Below are 23,680 nucleotides of genomic sequence, written 5' to 3'. Positions count from 1 at the left end.
CCAACCGGCTCAAGGACTCCCGGAGAATCAGGCAAAAAACTCCTAGAGAGGGCATCAGCCTTCACATTCTTAGATCCTGGAAGATACGAGACCACAAAATCAAAACGGGAGAAAAACAGGGACCATCGAGCTTGTCTAAGATTCAACCGCTTGGCAGACTCGAGGTAAATCAGATTCTTTTGATCGGTCAAGACCACAACGCGATGCTTTGCTCCCTCAAGCCAATGTCGCCACTCCTCGAATGCCCACTTCATAGCCAACAACTCCCGATTGCCGACATCATAATTACGCTCAGCAGGCAAAAACTTTCTGGAGAAGAAGGCAAACGGTTTCATCAAAGAACCATCAGAACTTCTCTGAGACAAAACGGCCCCTGCCCCAATCTCAGAAGCGTCAATCTCAACCTGAAAAAGAAGAGAAACATCCGGCTGACGCAATACAGGGGCAGAAGTAAAACGATGTTTAAGCTCCTGAAAGGCCTCAACAGCCGCAGAGGACCAATTCATCACATCAGCGCCTTTCTTCATCAAATCGGTCAGGGGCTTAACCACACTGGAAAAGTTAGCAATGAAACGGCGATAAAAATTAGCAAAGCCCAAAAATTTCTGAAGGCTCTTCACAGATGTGGGTTGAATCCAATCATGAATGGCCTGGACCTTAACAGGATCCATTTCTATAGCCGAGGGAGAAAAAATGAAACCCAAAAAAGAAACCTTCTGAACTCCAAAAAGGCACTTAGACCCCTTCACAAACAAAGCATTAGCACGAAGGATCTGAAATACCATCCTGACCTGTTTCACGTGAGACTCCAAATCATCGGAAAAAAACAAAATATCATCCAAATATACAATCATGAATTTATCAAGATAATTCCGGAAGATATCATGCATATAGGACTGAAACACAGATGGAGCATTAGAGAGCCCGAATGGCATCACAAGGTATTCAAAATGGCCTTCGGGCGTATTAAATGCAGTTTTCCATTCGTCACCCTGTTTAATACGAACAAGATTATACGCCCCTCAAAGGTCAATCTTAGTAAACCAACTAGACCCCTTAATCCGAGCAAACAAATCAGAAAGCAAAGGTAAAGGGTATTGGAATTTGACCGTGATCTTATTGAGAAGGCGATAATCTATACAGGGTCTCAAGGAGCCATCCTTTTTGGCAACAAAGAAGAATCCAGCTCCCAACGGTGACGAAGACGGGCGAATATGCCCCTTCTCCAAAGACTCCTTTACATAACTCCGCATGGCTGCCTGCTCTGGCACAGACAGATTGAAAAGTCGGCCCTTAGGGAACTTACAGCCAGGAATCAAGTTAATAGCACAATCGCAGTCCCTATGAGGAGGAAGGGAGCTTACTTGGGCTCATCAAATACATCCTGGAAATCCGACAAAAACTCAGGAACTTCAGAAGAGGGGGAAGAGGAAATTGACATTAAAGTAACATCACTATGTATCCCTTGACAACCCCAACTAGTCACAGACATAGATTTCCAATCCAGCACCGGATTATGCACCTGTAACCATGGAAAACCCAGCACAACAACATCATGCAAATTATGCAACACCAGAAAACGACAATCTTCCTGATGTGCTGGAGCCATGTACATGGTCAACCGTGTCCAGTACTGAGGTTTATTCTTGGCCAATGGTGTAGCATCAATCCCCCTTAAGGGAATAGGGCTCTGCAAAGGCTGCAAGGAAAAACCACAGCGTCTGGCGAACTCTAAGTCCATTAAGTTCAGGGCAGCGCCTGAATCCACAAATGCCATAACAGAAAAGGACGACAATGAGCAAATCAGGGTAACAGACAAGAGAAATTTAGGCTGTACAGTACTAATGGTAACAGACCTAGCGACCCTCTTAGTACGCTTAGGGCAATCAGAAATAGCATGAGCAGAATCACCACAGTAAAAACAAAGCCTATTCTGACGTCTGAATTCCTGCCGTTCTGCTCTAGTCAAAATCCTATCACATTGCATAGGCTCAGGACTCCGCTCAGAGGACACTGCCATATGGTGCACCACCTTGCGCTCGCGCAGGCGCCGATCAATCTGAATGGCCAGAGACATTGATTCGTTCAAACCAGCAGGCGTGGGGAACCCCACCATAACATCTTTAAGGGCTTCAGAAAGACCCTTTCTGAAAATTGCTGCCAGGGCATACTCATTCCATTTTGTGAGCACAGACCACTTTCTAAATTTCTGGCAGTATACTTCTGCCGCTTCCTGACCCTGACACAGAGCCAGCAAGGTTTTTTTCTGCCTGACCCACAGAATTAGGTTCGTCATACAGCAATCCGAGCGCTTAAAAAAATGCGTCTACATTGAGTAATGCAGGATCCCCTGACTCACGGGAGAATACCCAGTCCTGAGGGTCTCCACGCAGCAGAGAAATGACAATCTTCACCTGCTGAATGGGGTCACCAGAGGAACGGGGTCTCAAAGCAAAAAACAATCTGCAGTTATTTTTAAAGTTAAAAAATTTGGATCTATCCCCAAAAAACAAATCAGGAGTAGGAATTCTAGGCTCTAAAACAGGAGTCTGAATGATATAATCCGAAATACCCTGTACTCTAGCAGCAAGTTGATCCACACGAGACGTCAATCCCTGAATATCCATGCTAGCACCTAACCACTGAGCCACCCAGAGGTAAGGGGAAAAAAAAAGACAAAACAGACTGCAAAGAAAAAAAAAAATCGCTCAGAACTTTTTTTTCCCCTCTTTTGAGATGCATTCAACACATTGTTGGCCAGCTGTACTGTTATGACCTGGTGGTTAAGGAGCAACATGGGACAAGCTCTGAGGAGGTGGTATCTGTACTGACCGCAGTTCCTAATCCTAACACCAACACTAGAAGTAGCCGTGGGATGTTCCTGTCACTCCCTAGACACCTCGTCACAGCCTGAGAACTAACTACCCCTAAAGATGGAAACCGAAAGCTATCTTGCCTCAGAGAATATCCCCAAAGGAAAGATGGCCCCCCACAAATATTGACTGTGAGTGGAGAGGGAAATGACATACACAGAATGAAAACAGGATTTAGCAAAGGAGGCCAAAACTACCTAGATAGACAAAGCAGGAAAGGATACTGTGCGGTCAGTATTAAAAGCTAAAAATCCACGCAGAGTTTACAAAAATAATCTCCACACCGACTCACGGTGTGGAGGGGCAAATCTGCTTCCCCAGAGCTTCCAGCTAAGCTGAATATATCATACTGACAAGCTGGACAAGAAAAAACATAACATGAGCTGAACGATTAAGTCCACAGCAAGTGGACAACCAAAAGAACAAGCAATGACTTAGCCTGTCCATTTCAGCAAAGATATCAGAGAAATCCAAGGAGAGATCTGAAACCAACCAAGAAACATTGACAGCTGGCACTGGCTGAAGCCTAGAGCCAGGCTAAATAGCAGAGCCAGGAGAGACGATCAGTGGAAGCAGCTGCTAATGCTAAACCCAAGGAGCAGCAGTTCCACTCAAAACCACCGGAGGGAGCCCAAAGGCAGAATTCACAAAAATGCCATTTACAACCACCGGAGGGAGCCCAAGAACGGAATTCACAACAGGCTCCCAGACAGACTGGGTCTTCTTTTTCATGGGGTGATCTTCCACCAGAATTCTCAGTCGCTCAATTTAATGGCGTGGCTGATCATACCGCGGTTCTAAGAGCGACTGGGTTTTCAGGTCGGGTACTTCAGACCATGATCCAAGCTAGAAAGCAGTCTTCATCTCGGATCTATTATTGGACTTGGAAAGCCTATTTCCATTGGTGTGAGTCTAATCCCTTTGCGTCTGTCTTTTTTCTCTCCCTTCTGTTCTAACTTTTCTTCATGCGGGCCTTTTGCGCAGGCCTTGCTCTCAGTTCGTTAAGGGCCACATGTCGGCACTTTCCATTCTTTTCCAGAAGAACTTGTACTCCCGTTCTCAGGTCAGAAGTTTTTCTCAAGGGTGTAGCCCATGCAGCACCTCCGTGACGGACACCTGTGGATCCCTGGGACCTCAATTTAGTCCTGAAAGCCCTCGCGAGTTCTCCCTTTGTACCGCTTCAAGAAATCGCTCTGTTCTGTCCTGGAAGGTAGTATTTCATGTGGCGACCACTTCCATTAGGCGCGTCTCTGAATTGGTGGTTCTTTCCTGTCACGCCCCCCCCCCCCCCCCACCTTGTCCTGGTTCTCCACCAGGACAAGGTAGTTTTGCGGCCAATACCTTCTTTCCCTCCCAAGGTGGTGTCTGCCTTTCATCTGAATAAGGATATTGTGCTCCCTTCCCTTTGCCCGGCTCCAACTCATCCTCTGGAGCGTTCACTGAACAAGCTAGTCCTGGTCAGGGCAGTGCGGGTCTAGAGGCCTTCCAGCCTCCAAGTCTACGATTGCTCGCTGGATCCCAACGAAAATCTTGGCAGCATACCGGGTCAAGAACAGAGCGCCTCCCCCTGGGATTAAGGCACACTCTACCCGGGCAGTGGGCGCCTCCTGGGCGTTACACCATAGGGCATCCGCTCTACAATTCTGCAAAGCGGCAACCCGGTCCTCCATCCACAAATTTTACAGGGTCCATACCTATGCTTCGGAGGCCGCCAGCCTAGGTACAAGGCTCTTTCAGGCGGCAGTAGGTAGTTCTCCGATCTGACTGGAGTTTGTGCTGTTCCCTCCTCAGGGACTGCTTTGGTAAGTCCCATGGTTTCTTGTGTCCCCCAATGAAGCGATAGAGAAAACAACAGGATTTTTGGTTACTGATTGTAAAATCTTTTTCTGGGAGCCTTCATTGGGGGACACTGAACCTCACAAGTTTAACAGCTCTATATACTGTGTTATGTCGTTAGTTTGAGCTTGTGTTTGGTTTCTCTTACATGTTTCTTTTCCTACCGCTTTCTCACTAACTGATTAACCTAGTGTCAGTCGGTGGGGTGTACACTGCTGAGGAGGAACTAATTTTTATGTGCATAGTGTCAGGCTCCTAGTGGCAGCAGCATACACCCATGGTTTCCTGTGTCCCCCAATCAAGGCTCAGAGAAAAAGATTTTACGGTGAGTAACCAAAAATCTTGTTTTCTCTGGCTCTCTCACACTCCAATTACTAATAGAGAGTGTAGGTTGTGAGTCCCAATGGGGTCAGTAATGATGGTGCTTCTCACAACATTGGAATATTATCAAAAAGTGAGTTTATTTCAGTTCTTCAATACAAAATGTGAATCTCATATGTAGTCATTACACACAGAGTGATCTATTTCACATGTTTATTTCTGTTAATATTGATGATTATGGCTTACAGCCAATGAAAACCCAAACGTCATTATCTCAGTAAATTAGCATACTTTATAACACCAGCTTGAAAAATGATTGTAAAATCAAAAATGCTTGGTCGCGGCTCCTTCTACATCAATTCCTGCATCAATGCGGCGTGGCATGGAGGCGATCAGCCTGTGGCACTGCTGAGGGGTTATGGAAGCCCAGGTTGCTTTGATAGCAGCCTTCAGCTCGTCTGCATTGTGGGGTCTGGTGTCTCATCTTCCTCTTGACAATACTCCATAGATTCTCTATAGGGTTAAGATCAGGCGAGTTTGCTGCCAATCAAGCCCAGTGATACTCTTGTTTTTACACCAGGTATTGGTACTTTTGGCAGTGTGGACAAGGGCCAAGTCCTGCTGGAGCATGACATTTCCATCTCCATAAAGCTTGTCGACAGAGGGAAGCATGAAGTGCTCTAAAATGTCCTGGTAGACGGCTGCGCTGACTTTGGTCTTGATAAAACACAGTGGACCTACACCAGCAGATGACATGGCTCCCCAAACCATCACTGACTGTGGAAACGTCACACTAAACCTCCAGCAGCTTGGATTGGATTGTGGCCTCTCCACTCTTCCTCCAGACTCTGGGACCTTGATATGCAAATGAAATGTAAAATTTGCTTTCATGTGAAAACAACACCTTGGACCACTGACAACAGTCCAGTTCTTTTCCTCCTTGGCCCAGGTAAGAAGCTTCTGGCGTTGTCTATCAGTCATGAGAGGCTGACACAAGGAATGTGACACTTGTCGCCCATGTCCTGGACACGTCTGTGTGTGGTGAAGCAATGTCTCCAGCAGCAGTCCACTCCTTGTGAATCTCCCCCACATTACTGAATGGCCTTTTCTTAACAATCCTTTCAAGGCTGCGGTTATCCCGGTTGCTTGTGCACCTTTTTCTACCACACTTTTTCCTCCCACTCCACTTTCCATGAATATGCTTGGATACAGCACTGTGTGAACAGCCGCCTTCGTTACCAGTGACCTTTTGTGGCTTCTGACTGCCTCTGGACATCTGTCAGGTCAGCAGTCTTCCCCATGATTGTGGAGCTACTGAAACAGACTGAGGGACCTTTATAAACCCTTAGAAAACCTTTACAGGTGTTATTTGTTCATTCTAATTTACTGAGTTAATAACTTTTGGGTTTTCATTGGCTGTAAGCCATAATCATCAACATTAACAGAAATAAACACGTGAAATAGATCGCTCTGTGTGTAAGGACTCTATAGAATGAGTTTCACTTTTTGTATTGAATAACTGAAATAAATTAACTTTTTCATTATATTCTAATTTTGTGAGAAGCCCCTGTATGTAAAGCGCTGCAGAATATGATGGCGATGTATAAGTGAGTGAAACCACTATCGGGGAAGCTGAAATGTTATCCTCTACATTATCATTGTGAGAGGAGCTGTGCAGTCATCATAATTATCTGTGATATCCATTTTTGCACAGTCGTGTGCCCACACGGAGGCCAAGTATACCTCAGATATTCAGCTAGAAGGGAAATACTACAGAAGTTACTGGCCAAATTATTTAGGGTGACCGGAATAACAATAAAGAAAAAAAGAAAAAAAAATTGTAAGTGGTTAGAAAAGCCCAGACTACTGGAGACGTATACTTCTATAGAAAGCAGAATATAAACACAATGGGTCAGCTCTCAGCCACCTCTAATGCCACAGGAGCAGATATGTGATCGGTGGTATCACTGCTGTAAAACCGCTGCCGCTGAACTGTTCGCTGTGGATCCCTACAGTCATTCTAACCACAAGCACCACCAGTAGTGGACAGCTTCAAGCTCATCCTTGTGGTCCACCGGCAGCACTCAAGGTTTCCCTAGCTCTCATAACGAGGTTTCCGATTATTTTATTTTATTTTCCCTGCGACCGTGGCTTTAGTCTCAGAATTATAATACTAGCATCCCCTCTTGCCCCTCAAAAAATGGTTTCAAAGTTTTGCCTGTCTCCCCTCTTTGTAGCCTGCTGTCACTGCCTGTTGTCAAGAGGAACCTAGAAGAATTACCAGGAGGGGGGATTTTTCAGGAAGCAGGGACAGGGCGTCTTTGTAGAAAGTGGGGTCAGCACTGTGCAGACAACATCCCTGTCCCCATTGGGGCTCAGAATTTACATTTCCTCTCAGTTTTTGGAGTGTGGAAGGAAGCCAGAGAACCCGGCAGAACCTCCCACACAAATGTGTGAGAACCTATAAATTTGTTGCAGGTGTCGTCCTTGTTGGAAGGCTACAGAGCCACCGTGCTACTGCCTCGGTTGGGTTCTCCTCATCGTCCTGAGTCTGAGCGGATCTGCCTTACATAATCTGCTTCCACATCTCCTTGTCTTGGGTTCTTTCATCATGGCCACACATACATGGTCTCGCACACTCCTCGTTCAAGTGTTGGCTTCTCTATTGAGCCCAGAATGATCCGCTGTACATAAATTTGATTATACTTATTCTTTCTTGGCTGTCCCGGTTCCATCACCATGTTCTTAATCGCTATTCTCTGTCTCGACCCATTTCTACTTTGCATCGGGGTGCCACGGCATCCTGACACGCTCCAATGACGTCATGTTACCCCAGGTTGCCAGTGCCGGGTAGTTTGCATATGTGCCTTTACAGCGCCGCCTCTGCTCCTCTGATGAATCATGTCTCTACTACAAGTACGGCGCTCATGTCTGCTGCATCTGACTCCTCTACCAGTCCATCTCTACGGCTTCCTCTGCGCGCCACCACTTTCCCAGTGCATTTGCATCTAGTCTTCACCTCCTTTGCTTTTTTTACTCTGCTACATCACTTCAGCTCACTGCATCTTCGATACCACGTAGAGCGACACTTCTGCTCTGCTGCATTAGCACCATCTGTCCATGTAGCTTAAGGTCTGGACCACAAATTATGGATCTCCAGAAGTCTGTGACATCCTTGGGAGCAATTTCCAAATGACTCAAAATATCACGTTCAAACAGTCTGCATTTTTCCACACCGAGCCCGCGTAGCCATCATACAAGTCAAGAAAGGAGATGTCACCTGTCCGGTGGATGATTGTACTTCTAAAGAGGACCTGGAAATTGCTTAAAAAAAAAAAAAAAAACCTGTTAAAGACCTTGTAACAAGAGACTCATCCCTGATACACAAGACGAAGAATGGGAGGAAATTTTAGAGTCTCCACTTAAGGTATCCCCGTCGGTCAACAATAGAATGACACAATTATACATAATATATCAATCGTATTTGACTCCTACACGGCTTTTTAAGATGGGTCGACTTCAATCTTCGGAATGTCTGTGTTGTCATTCACCAGACGCAGATTTTATCCACATGATGTGGAGCTGTCCCATTATCCGTCAATATTGGGGGGAGGTGATATCACTACTCTCCTCCATAGTTCTCCTGTTCCTCTTGAACCATTAATTTGTCTATTTGGGGTGTGGGACGAGGAGACCTGGGATCATCATGTTGGGATTTTTTTGCGGGAGTCACTCTTTTTGGCAAGGAAGATGGTGGCAATGCGGTGGATGGGGGGTTCATGCCCCTCCCTTAGAGCCTGGGTTGAACTGGTAAATTCGGTCATTCCATGTGAACGTACGCTATATCAAAACAGTATGTCCAAATAAATTTGAGAAAATTTGGAGCGGATGGAACTCCTCTCACCTCACTTTATAGACTTATGGTTAACTGCGTTAATGCAAAGTGTCAAATTTCCCTAGATGTCAGGCAAGGGAAGATGTGAGCTTATTGTTAAGCGGCAGGAAAGTAGTTAGTAGGATTCAGTTGTAGTTTTGGTTTAATGACTGTTAATTTTTCATGACTCCATATCAGAATTGTATGGTTTAAATGGAGTAAAAGATATGTTGAGCATAAATTGAGATTTTTTATTATATATACAATGTACATGTTTCACATTGACTGTAATGCTAATGAACACAAGTATGTATATTGTGTATTTTCACTTTCTGGTTAATAAACGAATAAAAAAAAAAAAAAGACCTTGTAACAATCCCTGAGCTGTCATTCTACCAATTTTTATTAGCTTTTCACGGCCTGTCATTATAGTATTGGTCATATTGTCATACCATGATTGCCAGTGCCTGGGAGGTTGGAGTAAAGGCGCACATCGAAAAATACTGACTCACAGATTGTCTGTCTGCAAGCAGACACATTTCAATGCAACAAATGCACAATGAAGCAAACCAGGAAGGAAAGGAGCAACAGAACAAGGAGGACTTGGGGATATATACAAGGTATTTACCGTTTAGGAAGGAGACGTGTCCTGTATCTTGAGGTGATCGTACTAATCACCATGGAGCTTGCAGCCTTCATACCGTTCAGGGAGAAGACGTGTCCTGTATCTAGAGGTGATCGTACTAATCACCATGGAGCACGTGGCCATCATACCGTTCAGGAAGGAGACGTGTCCTTCATCTAGAGGTGATCGTACTAATCACCATGGAGCATGCGGCCATCATACCGTTCAGGAAGGAGACATGTCCTGTATCTAGAGGTGATCGTACTAATCACCATGGAGCACGCGGTCATCATACCGTTCAGGAAGGAGACTGTCCTGTATATCTAGAGGTGATCGTACTAATCACCATGGAGCACGCGGCCATCATACCGTTCAGGGAGGAGACGTGTCCTGTATCTAGAGGTGATCGTACTAATCACCATGGAGCACGCGGCCATCATACCGTTCAGGAAGGAGACGTGTCCTTCATCTAGAGGTGATCGTACTAATCACCATGGAGCACGAGGCAATCATACCGTTCAGGAAGGAGACGTGTCCTGCATCTAGAGGTGATCGTACTAATCACCATGGAGCACGAGGCAATCATACCGTTCAGGAAGGAGACGTGTCCTGTATCTAGAGGTGATTGTACTAATCACCATGGAGCACGTGGACATCATACCGTTCAGGAAGGAGACTGTCCTGTATATCTAGAGGTGATCGTACTAATCACCATGGAGCACGCGGCCATCATACCGTTCAGGGAGGAGACGTGTCCTGTATCTAGAGGTGATCGTACTAATCACCATGGAGCACGCGGCCATCATACCGTTCAGGAAGGAGACGTGTCCTTCATCTAGAGGTGATCGTACTAATCACCATGGAACACGCGGCCCTCATACCGTTCAGGAAGGAGACGTGTCCTGCATCTAGAGGTGATCGTACTAATCACCATGGAGCACGCGGCCATCATACCGTTCAGGAAGGAGACTTGTCCTGTATCTAGAGGCGATTGTACTAATCACCGTGGAGCACGTGGCCATCATACCGTTCATGAAGGAGATGTGTCCTGCATCTAGAGGTGATTGTACTAATCACCATGGAGAACACGGCCATCATACCGTTCAGGGAGAAGACGTGTCCTGTATCTAGAGGTGATCGTACTAATCACCATGGAGCACGTGGCCATCATACCGTTCAGGAAGGAGATGTGTCCTGTATCTAGAGGTGATTGTACTAATCACCATGGAGCACGTGGCCATCATACCGTTCAGGGAGGAGACTGTCCTGTATCTAGAGGTGATCGTACTAATCACCATGGAGCACGTGGCCATCATACCGTTCAGGAAGGAGACGTGTTCTGTATCTAGAGGTGATCGTACTAATCACCATGGAGCACGTGGCCATTATACCGTTCAGGAAGGAGTCGTGTCCTGTATCTACAGGTGATCGTACTAATCACCATGGAGCACGCAGTTATCATACCGTTCAGGGAGGAGACGGGTCCTGTAGGTAGAGGTGATCGTACTAATCACCATGGAGCACGTGGCCATCATACCGTCCAGGAGGGAGACGAGTCCTGTATCTAGAGGTGATCGTACTAATCACCATGGAGCACGCAGCCATCATACCGTTCAGGAAGGAGTCCTGTATCTACAGGTGATCGTACTAATCACCATGGAGGATGTGGCCATCATACCATTCAGGAAGGAGACGTGTCCTGTATCTTGAGGTGATCGTACTAATCACCATGGAGCACGTGGCCATCATACCGTCCAGGAGGGAGACGAGTCCTGTATCTAGAGGTGATCGTACTAATCACCATGGAGCACGCAGCCATCATACCGTTCAGGAAGGAGTCCTGTATCTACAGGTGATCGTACTAATCACCATGGAGGATGTGGCCATCATACCATTCAGGAAGGAGTCCTGTATCTAGAGGTGATTGTTCTAATCACCATGGAGCACGCGGCCATCATACCGTTCAGTAAGGAGACGTGTCCTGTATCTAGAGGTGATCGTACTAATCACCATGGAGCATGCGGCCATCATACCGTTCAGGAAGGAGATGTGTCCTGTATCTAGAGGTGATTGTACTAATCACCATGGAGCACGTGGACATCATACCGTTACCGTTCAGGGAGGAGACGGGTCCTGTATCTAGAGGTGATTGTACTAAGAACCATGGAGCACGTGGCCATCATACCGTTCAGGGAGGAGACTGTCCTGTATCTAGAGGTGATCGTACTAATCACCATGGAGCACGTGGCCGTCATACCGTTCAGGGAGGAGACGGGTCCTGTAGGTAGAGGTGATCGTACTAATCACCATGGAGCACGCAGCCATCATACCGTTCAGGAAGGAGTCCTGTATCTACAGGTGATCGTACTAATCACCATGGAGGATGTGGCCATCATACCATTCAGGAAGGAGACGTGTCCTGTATCTTGAGGTGATCGTACTAATCACCATGGAGCTTGCAGCCTTCATACCGTTCAGGGAGAAGACGTGTCCTGTATCTAGAGGTGATCGTACTAATCACCATGGAGCACGTGGTCATCACACCGTTCAGGGGGGAGATGTGTCCTGTATCTAGAGGTGATCGTACTAATCACCATGGAGCACGTGGTCATCACACCGTTCAGGGAGGAGACGGGTCCTGTATCTAGAGGTGATCGTACTAATCACCATGGAGCACACGGCCATCATACCGTTCAGGAAGGAGACGTGTTCAGGATCTGGAGATGGCAGATGTTGTGTTTTCTCAGATGGGAGATATCGTTGGGTTTTCTGAGGTGATGTCGTTGTTGTGTTCTGTGAGACGATGGTGGATGTTTATGTATTATCTGAGGTGATGGTGGATGTCGTGGTGTTCTCTGGATGGGGAGGCAGAGGTTGTCTTCTCTGGACATGGTAGCGGATGTCTCCTCTAAATGGGGTGGAATGTTTTTCTACACTGCAGGTGTATACTTACTGGTGCCCATTATGTCCCAGCTGGAAGGGGAACATGGCACACTCTTGACTGAGAATGTTGATATTTGTAAGGTTTTGTGTTTTTTTTTTTTTTATTTCGTAGTGAGACCTTGGCATGGGCGAGTGCACAGATACACTGCCAGTTTCATGCTAGTGACAGCAGGGTCCAGCTTCCCGCCAGTGAGGAGCCCCAACAGGATGTCCAGGCAGTGAACGAGACGGTATTCATCCCTAACAGAGGTGTGTATGCCACCCTCCGACCCTAACCCTGCAGTGTCCACCACTGCCTCCCTAATCTCTTCCCTTTCTACTTAGGTGAGAGGGGGCAGTGCATCCTTTCCACTCCTCCCAAGATTTTGTTCTGTGACCTGCGGCTAGACCCTGGAGAGACAAAGTCATGTAAGGATGAAGAGATGGGTCCTGGTCTGACCGTTATATTGTGCAGAGTCTGAGAAGCGGATCTCTGACTTCCCTGTAGATGACCCCAGATGTTTCTTTTGTTTCAGACTCTTACAGTGAAACTCTGCCCCTCACGGCGCCTCCTTCTTTTCGAGGCCAGTCGGTGAAATATGTTTACAAGTTGACTATTGGCTGCCAGAGAGTGAACTGCCCGATCCAACTGCTGCGCCTCCCATTCCGGGTCTTGTTACTGCACGGTGAGAGAAGAGGAGATGGTCCGTTCCTCTCCCAACAACAGAACTTTCTACTTTCATGGAGGTTTTGTCATCTGTAGACTCTTGACTAACCTATTTCCTCTCCTTTTTCTTATGGGTAAACGATGTCCGATCGCACAGTTGTTGGGGGTAACAATGAATTACTGTGGGTTCTCGGTATTTGGAGTGTTCCCATCTCTGTGTTGCTCAGAAGTCAGCAGTAGTCAGTTCCCATGTCTGGGTGGTACAGGAGGCAGCGGTAGTTGGGGTATTTCCATGTTGCTCAGAGGTCAGGGGTTGTCGGTTCCCGTGTCTGGGTGGTACAGGAGGCAGCGGTAGTTGGGGTATTTCCGTGTTGCTCAGAGGTCAGGGGTTGTCGGTTCCCATGTCTGGGTGGTACAGGAGGCTGCGGTAGTTGGGGTATCTCCGTGTTGCTCAGAGGTTAGTGGTAGTCGGTTCCCATATTTTGGTGGTACAGGAGGCAGCGGTAGTTGGGGTATTTCCGTGTTGCTCAGAGGTCAGAGGTTGTCGGTTCCCATATTTTGGTGGTACAGGAGGCAGCGGTAGTTTGGGTATTTCCGTGTGGCTCAGAGGTCAGGGGTTGTTGGTTCCCATATTTTGTTGGTACAGGAGGCAGCGGTAGTTGGGGTATTTCCATGTTGCTCAGAGGTCAGGGGTTGTCGGTTCCCATATTTTGGTGGTACAGGAGGCAGCGGTAGTTGGGGTATTTCCGTGTTGCTCAGAGGTCAGTAGTAGTCGGTTCCCATATTTTGGTGGTACAGGAGGCAGCGGTAGTTGGGGTATCTCCGTGTTGCTCAGAGGTTAGTGGTAGTCGGTTCCCATATTTCTCGGTCTCCCATGACAGCACTACGGAGAGAGGGGATCCGCCCTTCAGGGACAGGAAACCTACAGATAAAAGGGCGGTACCTCTCCCTCGCATCAGTTGGTTTCCTGTCCCTGACAGGGAACCTCTCTATCGGACGGTACCTGACATGAAGACCGATGGACCGAGACCGGGACCGGGCGGTCGAGTTCCGGCAGCGAGGAGGCTCCTGCCGCGGCTTGTCCGGCTCCCGAAGCCGCCACCGCTGGGACCGAGGGGTCCTTCAGGGTGAGCGAGGGGAGAACGCCGCCAGACTCCATAGGAAGAAGGGGCGCTGATCACCCGGAGCTCCTGTGCCGACCGCTGCACGCTCCGGGTGTACAAAGATGGCCGCCGCTCCGGAAATGCGGCAAGGACTTCCAGGTCATCGCGCGCGCATGCGCAGTAATATCTTCTCCCTGGGAGCGCGCAGGAAACCGGAAGTGCGGCAGACGCTGGGGGATTGGCGCCGGTTACAAAAAGGGAGATTGTGCACACATGGGTGTCGCACTTTCTCCCTGTAACCATGGAGGACAGCGACACGCAGGAGCTGCAGCCTGGACAGCAGCGCCACGCAAAGAGCACCAGGAGTGGATCTAGCAGCCGTTCCACACGGCGCAGCAGATCCGCTGCGAAAACTAATACTCCGTCTCAAGGACCTTCCTTACCAGGCCCGAGTCCCCCTCCAGAACCGGTACCTGCCTTCACATCCAGGTGGTGAGTGATCTTCGTGAATGTACATATTTATAATGGAGCTCCCTCTTCTCCCTTACTAGGGTAAGAAGAGCACGGAGAAAAGGAAAAATAGGGTCTGCCCCACCTGTAACAAAGCTTTACCAGTAACCTGGGAGAAAAAGCTTTGCAAGTCATGCATCCAACGCTTACTATGTGAGGAGACCCCCGACTTCGCTTCTGAACTAAAAAATGTGATCAGATCTGAGGTTCAGAATGCCCTTCTATCCTCCAAAAAAGAGGTGAAGAAGGTGAAGGAATCAGTACATTCCCACTCGGGCCGATCGTCGTCCGAAAATGCTGACTCGGACGATTCAAAATCCCTCCTTTCCTCGTCCGAGGAAGAGTCGGGCCGACATTGCTTCCCACTAGAGGAAGTAGATTCCTTAGTGAGAGCAGTTAGGGCTACTATGGGGGTGGAGGAACCCAAACCCGACAAAACGGCCCAAGATGTGATGTTTGGAGGTCTGGGACAAAAAAAGAGAAGAACTTTTCCCCTAAATCCTAATGTCCAGACATTAATTAAAAAAGAATGGGAGAAACCGGATAGAAGAAATTCCTCGGTACCCTCCCTTAAAAGAAAATATCCCTTCGAGGATGAGGCTTCCTCTTTCTGGGATAAGGCACCAAAACTAGATGTTGCAGTAGCCAAAGCCTCGAAAAAATTTGCGCTGCCATTCGAGGACATGGGTACCCTCAAAGACCCGTTAGATAAAAAAGCGGATACTTTCCTCAAGGGAGCATGGGAATCAGCTGGGGGTAGCCTGAGACCTGCAGTTGCAGCTACTTGCACCTCCAGATCCCTTATGGTGTGGATCGACCAGCTGGAAAGTCAGATTAAAGACTGGTTACCCAGAAAACAATTGCTGGATTCGTTCCCTGCAATGAGAGCAGCAGCAGCGTTCCTGGCGGACTCCTCGGCGGACTCTGTACGCCTAACATCTAAGGCCGCTGCTCTTTCCAACGCTGCCAGAAGAACCTTGTGGCTAAAGAGCTGGCCGGGAGATCTACAGACAAAATTAAAGTTATGTTCTATCCCCTGTGAGGGCAATTTTTTATTCGGAGAAACCCTGGATGACATCCTCCAAAAGGCGGGGGATAAGAAGAAGGGGTTTCCAAATCTGGGTCCGACTCCATTTAAACAGTCTTTTCGGAGCCGTAGATTTTTTCGTCGTAGACCCCCCAGAGAGCAGTATAAGTGGGAAGAAGGAAGGAGAAGGGATAGGGGTTACCTCTTTGGCAACACCTCCCGTGACAAAAAGTTCTCCAAATGACATTTATCCTCCGGTGGGAGGAAGACTAACATCGTTCCTTCCCGCCTGGGAAAAAATTTCCAACAACATCTGGATCCTAAATCTCATACGGTATGGCCTAAAAATAGATTTTGTGTCTTTCCCTCCCCGGAACTATGTGATAACAAAAACAAGATCTTCGGCTGCAGAACAGACTGCATTAGAGGAGGAAATCATGACCCTACTACAAAAATCGGTGATTCGGGAAATATCTCCTCAGGAGGTAGGGGAAGGTTTTTTCTCCCCTCTATTTTTAGTACCAAAGCCCGACGGGTCCTTTCGGACAATTATAAATCTAAAAAACCTAAACAGATACGTCGTAAATTACAAATTCAAAATGGAGACGATAAGGTCCACTATAAAGATTCTCTTCCCGAACTGCTACATGGTCGTAATAGATCTAACCGACGCATACTATCATGTGCCCATCCACAATCAATCCCAAAAATTCCTCAGGATGGCAGTCTCCATAAAGGGCCAAATAAGGTTTTTTCAATACAAAGCTCTTCCATTCGGGATTTCAATAGCCCCACGTATATTTACGAAAATAATAGCGGAAATGATGGCCCACGTGAGGGAACAAGATATACTAATAGTCCCTTACCTGGACGACTTTCTTATCGCAAGCAACTCAGCACAAAGTTGCAGAGAAAAGAGAGACCAAGTGATGACCATCCTGAGGGACTTGGGATGGCTTATAAACATAAAAAAATCGAAATTGGAACCCTGTCAAGTACAAGAGTTCCTATGACTGACATTGGACTCTCGGGTCCAAGAATGCCGGCTTCCGGGTCCCAAAAAAGACAGCATATTGTCCATGATAGCGCGAACGTTACACAATCCCTCAATGACTCTAAGGAGGGCAATGTCGCTTCTGGGCTCCCTGTCCTCATGCCTACCAGCGATACCCTTTGCGCAATTTCATACAAGAGAGCTTCAGTGGCACATCCTGGAATGGCAATTGTTACTAAAAAACAAATTGGAAAGCCGGCTCACCCTAGATTCGTCAGTTATTCATTCCCTTCTCTGGTGGGGAAAAGACCAAAACCTGTCAAAGGGAGTCCCTTGGGTACCAAACATCTCTCGGATAATAACAACCGATGCGAGCCCCAAAGGGTGGGGGGCCCACCTGGGGGACAAAATAGCCCAGGGAAATTGGTCAGATCAAATACTATTAGCATCCTCAAACCAAAAAGAACTTTGGGCGGTATATCATGCTCTTCTTTTTTTCCTAGCCGATATTCAGGGACACCATGTCCGAGTTCTTTCGGACAACAAAGTGACTGTAGCCTATATAAACCACCAGGGGGGAACAAGGTCTCGTTCACTGATGAGTTCCTCAGCCAAAATTATCAAACTGGCGGAAGAAAACTTACTATCCCTCTCGGCACTACACATCCAGGGTTCAAACAACGAAAGGGCAGATTACCTGAGCCGGACTCAGTTAAAACAAGGCGAGTGGTCCCTAAACCAATCCATCTACAATCAGATCACAAAAATGTGGGGGACACCAACAATAGACCTGTTCGCCAATTGCAAAAACAAAAAAGTAGGCAAATTTTGTTCTCTAAGCCCAGAAGGGAATCCCCAGGCTCTGGATGCTTTTCTGATTCCATGGACACACAAACTGACATACGCCTTTCCGCCAACCATTCTGATTCCAGCAGTCATTCGGAAAGTCAGAGAGGACAAAACAAAAATGATCCTGATTGCCCCATTCTGGCCAAAAAGAGCATGGTTTTCCTGGCTAAGGATACTATCGATATCAGACCCGTGGGTTCTACCGGATATGCCAGACCTTCTACATCAAGGTCCAATCTTCCACCCACAGGAGTCGAACCTCCATTTGACAGCCTGGTTTTTGAACGGGGACTATTAAGACAAAGAGGTTTCTCAGATAACTTAGTGGCTACACTCTTAAAAAGTAGAAAGCCCATCACCACTAAAATTTACGGGAAGACATGGAGGAAATTCCTATCTGTCTCCAAGGTAAATATCCAGGACAGGCCTTCAATTCCTAAAATTCTGGAGTTCCTACAAAAAGGTCTGGAGCAGGGGCTGGCAGTCAGTACCCTGAAGGTACAAATAGCAGCTTTAGGAGCCTTATATAACCAAAACATTGCTGCTAACCCATGGGTAATAAGATTTATTAAGGCGGTTACAAGATCAAAACCCTTAGTTATTCAAAAAACACCCTCATGGGACCTAAATTTAGTCCTTTCAGCATTAACGGGCCCTCCATTTGAACCTATACAAACGATTTCCATAAAAACATTATCACTTAAAACTATTCTCTTAGTAGCTCTAACATCGGCGCGCCGAATAAGTGACATCCAAGCCCTCTCCTCTAATCCACCTTTCACTAAAATCTTGGATGATAGAGTCATTCTTAGACCCGACCCAGCCTATTTGCCAAAAATGGCATCAAAATTTCATAGGTCACAGGAGGTATCCCTACCATCCTTCTGTCCAGACCCGAAAAACGAGAAAGGGCTAAACTTCCATAATCTAGACGTTGGAAGATGCCTAGTCCAATACTTAGATTCCACCAGGGAGTATAGGAAGGAAGGCTCTTTGTTTGTCTGTTTTCAGGGTCCCAGAAAAGGATTCCGGGCATCCAAGGGGACTTTAGCCAGATGGATTAAGGAAGCAATAGCCTTGGCATATTCATCCTCGGGGAATACGATCCCAGATGGTATAAAAGCGCATTCCACAAGAGCAGTAGCTACCTCATGGGCTGAGAGGTCAGAGGTATCAATAGAGCAAATCTGTAAGGCGGCCACCTGGTCATCACCATCAACCTTTTTTAGGCACTATAGACTAAATCTAGCCTCTGTATCTGACTTAACCTTCGGACGAAGGGTCCTTGAGGCGGTGGTCCCTCCCTAAGCTTAATCTCTGCAATTCTCTCCGTAGTGCTGTCATGGGAGACCGAGAAAGTCATAGTTACTCACCGTTAACGGTGTTTCTCGGAGCCCATGACAGCACCTGCTTATTCCCTCCCATCACGAGTGCGGTGAGCACCTTTTTAAATATAATTTATATAATTTATATGATGTATATACTATACGTTTAGGCACGGGGTTCCTCTATTAAGAAATGTTATAAAATAATGTTCTCTCTGTTGCAACTAACCTGGAGGTCCTCTGATGCTCTGTAAACCAACTGATGCGAGGGAGAGGTACCGCCCTTTTATCTGTAGGTTTCCTGTCCCTGAAGGGCGGATCCCCTCTCTCCGTAGTGCTGTCATGGGCTCCGAGAAACACCGTTAACGGTGAGTAACTATGACTTTTGGTGATACAGGAGGCAGCGGTAGTTGGGGTATTTCCGTGTGGCTCAGAGGTCAGGGGTTGTCGATTCCAATATTTTGGTGGTACAGGAGGCAGCGGTAGTTGGGGTATTTCCGTGTGGCTCAGAGGTCAGGGGTTGTCTGTTCCCATGTCTGGGTGGTACAGGAGGCAGCGGTAGTTGGGGTATCTCCGTGTTGCTCAGAGGTCAGGGGTTGTCGGTTCCCATATTTTGGTGGTACAGGAGGCAGCGGTAGTTGGGGTATCTCTGTGTTGCTCAGAGGTCAGCTGTAGTCAGTGTTTCCGCTCGGCTCTCATTTTGGTATCGTATTACCGCTACACTTTTTAGTTTTGGTCCTCTCCTATATGGTGGATTTTTGGCACACTGGCCATGTACGGTAAATTTACTCCATGTGGAGCAGATCTACGTATTTTTGGTTTCTCAGGGCGAGGTACAATTTTCAGTTTCTGGTACTAGTTGTGTCCCGCCATGTGCCGAAGCCCTTCTACCATGGCCAGAATCTCCATATGATGTATGTATCCACCTCTCAGCTCTGCAGGGTTTCCAGCCATTACATGATGATGAAGTTGCTCCTTCAAATCCTTTCCTTGATGATGATGAGATCTGTAAGAAAGATTCGAGACTCCTGGATTCGGCCATGGAAATCCTGATGAATGTGACGTCAAGAAGAACCTTACGTGAGTGTGCGGTGATGTGGCTATCCTGGCTGTGTAGTAGAAGTGTGGCCTGCGTGGCTGTCCTCCGCTATGCCTCTTCTGGATAATCTTCTCCTCCTTCATTCCACAGACCAGTATAACATCAGTAATGCACGCGGTCGTGTTGGAACATTCTGTATTTTTAAGACCGTTTATAAGCTTGGGGAGGATGTGATCGGGACGTTCAACTTCTCTGATGGCGAAATTCCCTGTATTCAGGTGAGCAGCCAAACTGCGGATTCTGTAATATTGGGATCCTAGTAAGTAACTGTATTTACGTTACATAGAACTCCATCATCATCATTGTCCCTGATCGCTGTGCCATCACACAGTCCTCTGATCACACTGATCGCCGTGCCCTTGTGACATCACGGTCCCCAATCACACTGATCGCCATGCCCTCCTTACACCGCACAGTCCCCGATCACACTGATCGCCGTGCCCTCCTTACACCGCACGGTTCCCGATCACACTGATCGCCGTGCCCTCCTTACACCGCACAGTCCCCAATCACACTGATCGCCGTGTCCTCGTTACGCCGCACGGTCCCCGATCACACTGATCGCCGTGCCCTCGTTACACTGCACGGTCCCCGATCGCACTGATCGCCGTGTCCTCATTTACACCGCACGGTCCCCGATCGCACTGATCGCCGTGCCCTCTTTACACCGCACGGTCCCTGATCGCCGTGCCCTCGTTACACCGCACAGTCCCCGATCACAGTGATCGCCGTGCCCTCGTTGCACCACACAGTCCCCGATCACAGTGATCGCTGTGCCCTCGTTACACCGCACAGTCCCTGATCACGATCGCCGTGCCCTCGTTGCACCTCACAGTCCCCGATCACAGTGATCGCCGTGCCCTCGTTACACCACACAGTCACTGATCGCCATGCCCTTGTTGCACCACACAGTCCCCGGTCGCACTGATCACCGTGCCCTCTTTACACCGCACGGTCCCTGATCGCTGTGCCCTCGTTGCACCGCACAGTCCCCGATCACAGTGATCGGCGTGCCCTCGTTACACCGCACAGTCCCTGATTGCCATGCCCTTTTTACACCGCACAGTCCCCGATCACAGTGATCGCTGTGCCCTCGTTACACCGCACAGTCCCTGATCACGATCGCCGTGCCCTCGTTGCACCTCACAGTCCCCGATCACAGTGATCGCCGTGCCCTCGTTACACCACACAGTCACTGATCGCCATGCCCTCGTTACACATGGTTGATGTTGTGACCTGTGTTGGGATCACTTTGTCCTTTCTTTTTCCATGTTCAGTATTCGGTGTCTCTTCAGACTGAGGAAAGTGTGCAGGAGGAGTACAGACGCTCCCGTGGACAGCCGCTGTCCGTGAGCACGCACGCTCAGCACCAGGAGTCCTGCTTACATACAGCCAGCAGTAACTTCAGCCTTCCGGTGCCTCTCGGCTCCTGCCCGGGCTTCAGCACAAATATCGGTTAGTGGTCTCCTACTTATTGAAATGGGGTCTTGCTGAAGAACAGCCTGGGGATGTGATGTGTCGGGTTCTCAACCCTTCTGGTGGCACTGAGCCCGGTGTAGCTGTGCCCCCCGATGTGGAGGGGCTGTGTGACTGTAGCAGTGTGCTCCCCCTAGTCAGCATCTCTGTGAAGACTTTCTCCCTCCTCTCCTGCCGGTCATCGTATGGCTGGGGATAACCGGTGACACTTGTTGTCCGGCAGCAGTTCTCAGATACATCGCCTGGTCGGAAACATTTGTGCCACTTGGAGATCTCTGATTTTCCTGAAGAAAAATTACCAAATCGCAGCGACTGAGAATCCAGCAGGTCCCCACAGGCGGACATGACTAGGTGCCATGTTACAGTGTGACGCTGCGGTTTCATGTGCCACGTGTCGTCTTGTAGCCCGAGCCTAACATGTTGGCCCCTGAGACGCTGGGGACCTGGCCTCTAGAGAAAAAGGTGCACTGACCTCATTTTTGTGCAGTGCTTAGATCATGGGGTGGTCTCTACCGACCCTTGTTCCCCTGCTGGCTCCGTCACATCTGGGCAGAGCTTAGATCATGGGGTGGTCTCTACAGACCCTTGTTCCCCCGCTGGCTCCGTCACATCTGGGCAGAGCTTAGATCATGGAGTGGTCTCTACAGACCCTTGTTCCCCCGCTGGCTCCGTCACATCTGGGCAGAGCTTAGATCATGGGGTGGTCTCTACAGACGCTTGTGTCCCCCGCTGGCTCCGTCACATCTGGGTAGAGCTTAGATCATGGGGTGGTCTCTACAGACCCTTGTTCCCCTGCTGGCTCCGTCACATCTGGGTAGAGCTTAGATCATGGGGTGGTCTCTACAGACGCTTGTGTCCCCCGCTGGCTCCGTCACATCTGGGTAGAGCTTAGATCATTGGGTGGTCTCTACAGACGCTTGTTCCCCCGCTGGCTCCGTCACATCTGGGTAGAGCTTAGATCATGGGGTGGTCTCTACAGACCCTTGTTCCCCCGCTGGCTCCGTCACATCTGGGTAGAGCTTAGATCATGGGGTGGTCTCTACAGACCCTTGTTCCCCTGCTGGCTCCGTCACATCTGGGCAGAGCTTAGATCATGGGGTGGTCTCTACAGACCCTTGTTCCCCCGCTGGCTCCGTCACATCTGGGTAGAGCTTAGATCATGGGGTGGTCTCTACAGACCCTTGCTCCCCCGCTGGCTCCGTCACATCTGGGCAGAGCTTAGATCATGGGGTGGTCTCTACAGACCCTTGTTCCCCCGCTGGCTCCGTCACATCTGGGCAGAGCTTAGATCATGGGGTGGTCTCTACAGACGCTTGTGTCCCCCGCTGGCTCCGTCACATCTGGGCAGAGCTTAGATCATGGGGTGGTCTCTACAGACCCTTGTTCCCCCGCTGGCTCCGTCACATCTGGGTAGAGCTTAGATCATGGGGTGGTCTCTACAGACGCTTGTGTCCCCCGCTGGCTCCGTCACATCTGGGCAGAGCTTAGATCATGGGGTGGTCTCTACAGACCCTTGTTCCCCCGCTGGCTCCGTCACATCTGGGCAGAGCTTAGATCATGGGGTGGTCTCTACAGACGCTTGTGTCCCCCGCTGGCTCCGTCACATCTGGGCAGAGCTTAGATCATGGGGTGGTCTCTACAGACCCTTGTTCCCCCGCTGGCTCCGTCACATCTGGGTAGAGCTTAGATCATGGGGTGGTCTCTACAGACGCTTGTGTCCCCCGCTGGCTCCGTCACATCTGGACAGAGCTTAGATCATGGGGTGGTCTCTACAGACGCTTGTTCCCCCGCTGGCTCCGTCACATCTGGGTAGAGCTTAGATCATGGGGTGGTCTCTACAGACGCTTGTTCCCCCGCTGGCTCCGTCACATCTGGGTAGAGCTTAGATCATGGGGTGGTCTCTACAGACGCTTGTTCCCCCGCTGGCTCCGTCACATCTGGGTAGAGCTTAGATCATGGGGTGGTCTCTACAGACGCTTGTGTCCCCCGCTGGCTCTGTCACATCTGGGTAGAGCTTAAATCATGGGGTGGTCTCTACAGACGCTTGTTCCCCCGCTGGCTCCGTCACATCTGGGCAGAGCTTAGATCATGGGGTGGTCTCTACAGACGCTTGTTTCCCCGCTGGCTCCGTCACATCTGGGTAGAGCTTAGATCATGGGGTGGTCTCTACAGACCCTTG

The 23,680-nt window shown here is 48.7% G+C and overlaps 1 protein-coding gene across 2 annotated transcripts in view; it reads left to right on the top strand.

Annotated features, from left to right (window-relative positions):
- Positions 1-23,680, top strand: part of RGP1 (RGP1 partner of RAB6A GEF complex) — a 70,437-nt gene that overhangs the window by 39,385 nt on the left and 7,372 nt on the right. For both annotated transcript variants that reach the window (XM_077281280.1, XM_077281279.1), the window contains exons 3-8: positions 12,585-12,721; positions 12,797-12,880; positions 12,988-13,137; positions 19,860-20,006; positions 20,116-20,243; positions 21,303-21,480. In XM_077281280.1, coding sequence (XP_077137395.1) covers positions 12,585-12,721; positions 12,797-12,880; positions 12,988-13,137; positions 19,860-20,006; positions 20,116-20,243; positions 21,303-21,480 — 824 coding nt within the window. The remainder of the gene's footprint in view (positions 1-12,584; positions 12,722-12,796; positions 12,881-12,987; positions 13,138-19,859; positions 20,007-20,115; positions 20,244-21,302; positions 21,481-23,680) is intronic.

The sequence above is a fragment of the Ranitomeya variabilis genome, chromosome 1 (assembly GCF_051348905.1).
Source record: "Ranitomeya variabilis isolate aRanVar5 chromosome 1, aRanVar5.hap1, whole genome shotgun sequence".
Lineage (NCBI taxonomy): Eukaryota > Metazoa > Chordata > Amphibia > Anura > Dendrobatidae > Ranitomeya > Ranitomeya variabilis.
This window is presented reverse-complemented; position numbering and strand designations above follow the sequence as displayed.